General features: G+C 37.4%; 1 protein-coding gene across 1 annotated transcript in view; it reads right to left on the bottom strand.

Moving 5' to 3' along the window:
• Positions 1-959: 959 nt before the first annotated feature.
• The window catches only part of LOC139666391 (cytosolic carboxypeptidase 4-like), a gene marked incomplete at its 3' end in the record, with an annotated part of 92,800 nt that continues 87,759 nt past the window's right edge, over positions 960-6,000 (bottom strand). The window contains exons 17-18 of the mRNA XM_071545593.1: positions 2,154-2,241; positions 960-1,092 (exon numbers count right to left, since the gene is read on the bottom strand). Of these exons, the coding sequence (XP_071401694.1) occupies positions 960-1,092; positions 2,154-2,241 (221 nt within the window). The remainder of the gene's footprint in view (positions 1,093-2,153; positions 2,242-6,000) is intronic.

The raw sequence follows: 6,000 nt of genomic DNA, 5'->3' as shown, positions 1-6,000 counted from the left end.
ACATCTTTTTTAAATCTACAAAAAGCAGGAAATTGAAAGAAACCAAAAAAAAAAAAAAAAAAAAAGAAAAAGAAAAGAAAAAAAAAAAGACAAAGAAGCAAAGAAAAATTAACAAAAATAAAAAAGGGAGAGAGGGATTAGTCACTGACTTACAAGTCAAATATCGCACAGTACAACTCATAGGTTGTAGAGAATAGGGGTACAACCAGGTCACTGTACAACCATGTAACGTATGGTTATTTTTTAAGTTGCATAAGAAATATTAAAATATCTTTTCAAGTCTAGGGTTAACAGACAGCAAGCATTTGTATCCTCCACAAACAATGAACTCAAAATGACCAGAGGGCCAGCTGATTGGGTTGTTTTTTTTTTGTTTTTTTTTACTGTCACCTTTCGATATTTACTATTACCATTCATATCTGGTTGCAAAATTACAAAGTAAGGTTTGTAAGAAATTTAAATGATCATAATCATCATGTTGGCTTGCAGGAAATCAACATTATCATCAATGTCCCGTGACTACTACACCAATTCCCTGATTAAATTTGCATACCATCACGTTTTGCCTCCAAGTTGGTTACAGGAAATATATATTCATGAATTAAACAATAAAAATAAATAAATAAAGGACATCAATTAACTAAACCCCAAGCTATGGCAAAGTCTGTGCATCTAATATTATTTACTGCCAAAATGTCCACTTCCTTATGTCCATTACATTTCTGACTGATGACTGATATTATTATTTGGTAAATGTAATAAATTGTTTGGTATAAGGACTGACAAGATACTGTTTGGTCAATGTGATAAATTATTAGTTTTATGTCACCAAACTATAATTTTAGAAGGAAAATTGGTCCTGAAACCACCCCTGATGTGGGTTTTTTTGGATATACTGTAACTTCCAAAGAAATATCTGCCAATTTTTGCTTGATCTAGATAGATAGATAGATAGATACCTGCAGTGCAGAGTATGTGTAAGGATAATGGTAGGCCAGGTAGCAGACATCCTCATTGTGTTTGAAGGTCACGGTAAAGGTCAAAGTGTAAAAAGTCGCTCTCTTTCTTCCCCGAGCTGGACAGAAGTGGTTTCTGGATGGGAAAAAAGAAGGAATCAGAAACAACTGAAGTTATTGTAAAATGTACATCTACAAAATCTACAAAAGAATAAATCTTTGTTTTGTTTTGTTTTTTTATTTTGTCTTGTTTTTGTGCTAAGCGCTCATTGCTGTTGTATATTTTAAATTTTGTCTCCATATGAACATATTGTGTAATACGCTTAAGGCAGATTGGAAACCACCTATGGAGGTAGCTTTGCAAAACATCAGGTTCAAATGCTTTTGGAAATTTTTTATTTTTAATATGGTACTGTGGTCTGTCTAGACAGTGCTTTTTGCTAGCATCTTTTTCAATATTCCATTGGTTGCTACCCTCTAGTCATGATGATCAGATTCATAATGATTAGATTACATTGCAACAAAATGTCTCAGCTGATCAATATTCCTCTATTTGTTGTAAGACATTACAGTCTACCGTCAATGAGGAGACAATCATCTGTCTGAAGAGTAAGAATTATGGTCTTTGAGAAAATGTTTGAATCTTAAGCACTGTTTTTCTTCTTTCTTTTTTTTTACTTTGTGCTCTCCTTCCTGTGATTTTGACTGTATTTTCCATTTCATTTCATAAGAACTGCTTTCAGGCAGAAACATTCTCCTAAGCTGTGCTGTCTAAGGCGGGACATCCAAAGAATACGAAAACATGTTCGCAAAGATCGGGGGGAGAGTTTTGGATGAAACTAGCTGGGCTTGTCACGTTAGCATTTGGAGATTTTTTTTTTTTTTCATAATCTGACATTGTTTTAATCTACAGTGTTTTGTCTACTTCCTTGTTCCAATATTTTCATTTTTGCTTAATGTCATAGACACGGTTATTCTTGCCTACTCTTGTGCTATGTTGAACGATTCTTACCATGCATTTATCCGGTAATTACATAATCTTCACCCGGCTGATATATAGTATTTAGGATGAGTGTAAAACGACAGGTTACCACTAAAGTTATAATAACAAAACACATGAATGCTTGGTGGGGCCATGGAAAAAAAACAATAATTTACATTTCTATTTTCCACTGAATCTGCCTGTCCCCTCCGTACCTGAAATAACAGATTTCAGTTCCGGTCCTGACCCAGTGTGGTCTGCCTTCCAGAGCTTCTCTCACTGAGTACAGCACTGGCTGCATGCCTGCAGTACACACACACACACACACAGATAGACAGACAGCCAGCCACATGGATTAGATCAGAGCAGTGGCATTTACTCGCTTTTGCCAAATGAAACATTAGAACTCCAATTTTGGTGATTTTCACGTTTTAGCTTTAATTGAAGTATGGTCCCTCTATCGGTTAAGACAGTTCCACAACCCCTTAGTCTTACAATCCTTTCAAAAACCATTGGATAAACTCACATATGCATGGTTTGCAATCTAAAAACAAGGGTGTTTTTCTTAGCTCCTAAACATTTTGGAGATACAAGGTTTTCGCCTAAAACATTCTCACTCTCTGTGTGTTTGCTGACAATAATATCTTGTTACACTATCTCATCACCATGCTCTACAAAGCAGTAATCCCTTAAAATAACCTTACATCTTCATTCATTTATATTAATTGACCCCTTAATTCATGCAAAATCCCCTTAAAATGAATTAATGGAGGAGAAACCACCTTAAACACCCCTTAATCTTGACTCCTTACTTTCTAATTGAATGTAGAAATGTAGAATTCAGGAAATTTTCAATAATTTACTGCTTGAAAAAATCCGATATACATTGAAAGGCTCTTCCAAGAAATTAAAAAAAAAATGTGGGGGCCTTTCTTTGCCTATGCAGAGAAAATTACCTTCCCAGTTACCCCTGAATAAAATCTAATTTTATCTTATTTACTTATTATTTTTATTTATTTATTCTTATTCTGACCTGATGGGTGAGGTTATTATGTTTACTGTAATATGTGAAATATGAACGTTTTCCTTGCAGTTGCTATGTATTGTATGTTGTTGTTTTTTCTACTGTACTACTATAATATGACACTGTCACTCACAAGTGCTTTAACATTATTGCCAATTTCTGTATATAAAAACTCAATAAACAAAGTTCATAAAAAAAAAAGAATGTAGAATTCAGGGAGACAGGAACATTTCCATTAATTTCCACTTAATAACCCTGTACACCATGCACAAAAAGCATGAAAAATCCCTTAATTACTAGTGTCTTTGTGAACCAACCCATGAATAAATCCCTTATAAACCTATGATACTAACCATACTTTTTTTTAAAGCTATGTTATTTTTAATGGATAATTAATGTTTCATCTTTTCATCAATTTTGTGATTTTTTTTAATTTTCTTTTAATTGTTTTTTAATGTTACCTTTACATAAATGTAAAGGTGACATTTCGGGGATTTCATAGTGATATGGGACTAAACAAAGCATTAATTAAAGGTGTATTAAGTAATCTATGACCTCTACTGGTGACCAATAGGAATTGCAACAACATCAATAGAACTTGTCTCCTCCTACACAATTGTCACATACTGTCAGTCCTTGTATCAAAAGATTTTGGCATGACAGCGTTTGGTTTTTTTTTATCCAATCTCTTCACCTGTATTAGAAACCATAGGCTATTCCCACATATTTAGCTCCCGGGCTGGAAAAGTTGAAGAGACACTGTTCTAGTTGAATGTGACAGCATCAAATCTCCAGAGGTGAGAAACAGATAGCTAGATGACTTTCTAGTCTGTCAGCACGTTACTATCTTTCAGACGAAAAGCCATTTTTCTGTACAATGGGATACAGGCTATTTTGGCAGAACACCCTTTTCTTCTATTCACTTCTTCCCAAAGATAAAACCGATTTCCTGGGGGACTTTGAAAAGAGCTATTTTCCGGTACAAAGGGCATTGGATGAGTCTGTGTGTGTGTGTGTGCGTGTGTGTGTAGAGCCAAACTGAGAGAATGAGTGTGCACATTTGTCTTTAGCTAGAAGAGATTGCTATTGTGGAAACCGGGTGTGTTTTGCAATCCTTTTGTCTCTGTGTGTGTGTTTAGCTGAGGGTGGGAGAGAATGAAAACACAGCGAGAGGTCTGTTCTATCAACCCTTAGTGTGTGTGTGTGTGTGTGTGTGCGTGACTAAGCTCTGATAGAGGGTCAGAGTGCAGGAGGCCATATAAATAAGAGAAAGTCCCATTGATAGCAAGCTGATGGGAGCAATCTCTGTTTACTGTAGGCAATAACAATGGTCTGGTGAAATGTTATATTAACCATATTTTGACTTATTACATGGCTCTGTTGAATATTCAATTCTGACTGGCCAATGAACACATTCTGAGGTTCTTTTTGAATAAGAGACTGCTGTTCCACATTGCATCATAACACTCTGCAGTCAAGAAGTGGATGTTTTGTTGATTTCTAATCAAATTAACGAGCAAAAATGTTACTCCTTGGTTACTGCAGGCAAACACTCAGGTAGCCGAGGTTAGAAACATGAATATTGTTTCCAAAATGACTTTTAACTTATTTAGAGCAGTGGTTCTCAACGTGGGGTCCGTGGACCACCAGGGGTCCTTGAGGGGGTTCCAGGGGGTCCCCAGTCAAATTGATGAATGGTTAAACTTCAGCATTATTTCATTTACAAGAAGTTAACACAATTAGAGAATGTAGAAGAATTACTATTTTGATCATAGTTTCTCTGTTATCTCTCTAACTACAATACAGATAGTCATGGGATTCTGGACAAAATCATATCTAACATTAAAAATATTCACAGGTTTGGGTCCAAGAGACAAAATCTCATCAAATGGGGGTCCGTGGCCCCGATGTGGACTAAATTACGGGGTCCTTGATGTGAAAAAGGTTGAGAATCACTGATTTAGAGAAGGGCAATCTTTACAGATTTGTTTCTATGGTTACAGTTCTGCTACAGTGTAGCCATGGATGCTAGCTACACACATTTCCATGGTTATAGTACTGCTACAGTGTAGCCATTTATGCCATCTACAGACGTTCCTATGGTTTTAGTCTCGCTGTTCATAAATTACTTTAGCTTTGCGTTGCGCGTACGCGTTCACAAGATGGCTGTCACACGTATCCTGCGGTCGTTCGGAGAGCTCTTTGTGCACGTCCTCAAAAATTGACGTTACACGTCACGAAAGGTGCAATACCCACATACCCGCTGTATAGGCACTAACCACAATTTTATACCCAGTGATGTGACAGATGCTAGGGCAGATGGCAGAATCATTTGAAGAGAAGCAGACAGAACTTGTCCGCAACTACCAACATCTCTTGTTCCCGATTCATCTCCATTCCGCTACTCGGCAACAAATATGCATGCCAGAATAGCTGGCGGGACATTGCCAACCTTTTAGGGACAGACATTGAAAAATGCAAAATTAGTGGAAGCAAATTCGCGACCGTTATGTCCGTGCACAGCGGGAAATGCTGGAATAATGGAGTGGAGATGGGACTGATGGGGGGGTTTCTTCCCTCCAAAACTTGCAGTCGGACAAAAAGTACGCATACAATTATGTGAACAATGAAGTATGTTTCCAGCCTTACTTAACAGCTCTTTAGCAACTAAAAATTGCCTAAAGGTTAGGTCATTCTAAGGCCAATCTCGGAACCCATCGTCTATCGGTCTGACAATTCCGGTGTAGCCAGCGGACATCCGGGCCAAGACTTCCTCTTCCATGCGCCGGTCATTGTTTACAGTCCGATTAGCAACTTGAGACGCGAGAATGGAGCTGGAGTTGAGTACAATTCACAAACGTCGATACTTTTTGTAGGTGTTTTAGGTCCAGACAACATTTCAGCTAATCTCTATAAACAGATATCTGCATATGAGACGTCGTATATATTGGCCGTTGCCCCCAGAGACGATGGGTTCCGAGATTGTTCTAAGCCTGATCGGACCATCCTGATCATTGGGGTGATTCTGGGCTGGGGGG

Source organism: Centroberyx affinis, unplaced genomic scaffold (genome assembly GCF_046629955.1).
Source record: "Centroberyx affinis isolate AG114_WGS23_722 - 3 ecotype Tasmania unplaced genomic scaffold, CSIRO-AGI_Caff_v1 ptg004976l_1, whole genome shotgun sequence".
NCBI classification, from domain to species: domain Eukaryota; kingdom Metazoa; phylum Chordata; class Actinopteri; order Beryciformes; family Berycidae; genus Centroberyx; species Centroberyx affinis.
This window is presented reverse-complemented; position numbering and strand designations above follow the sequence as displayed.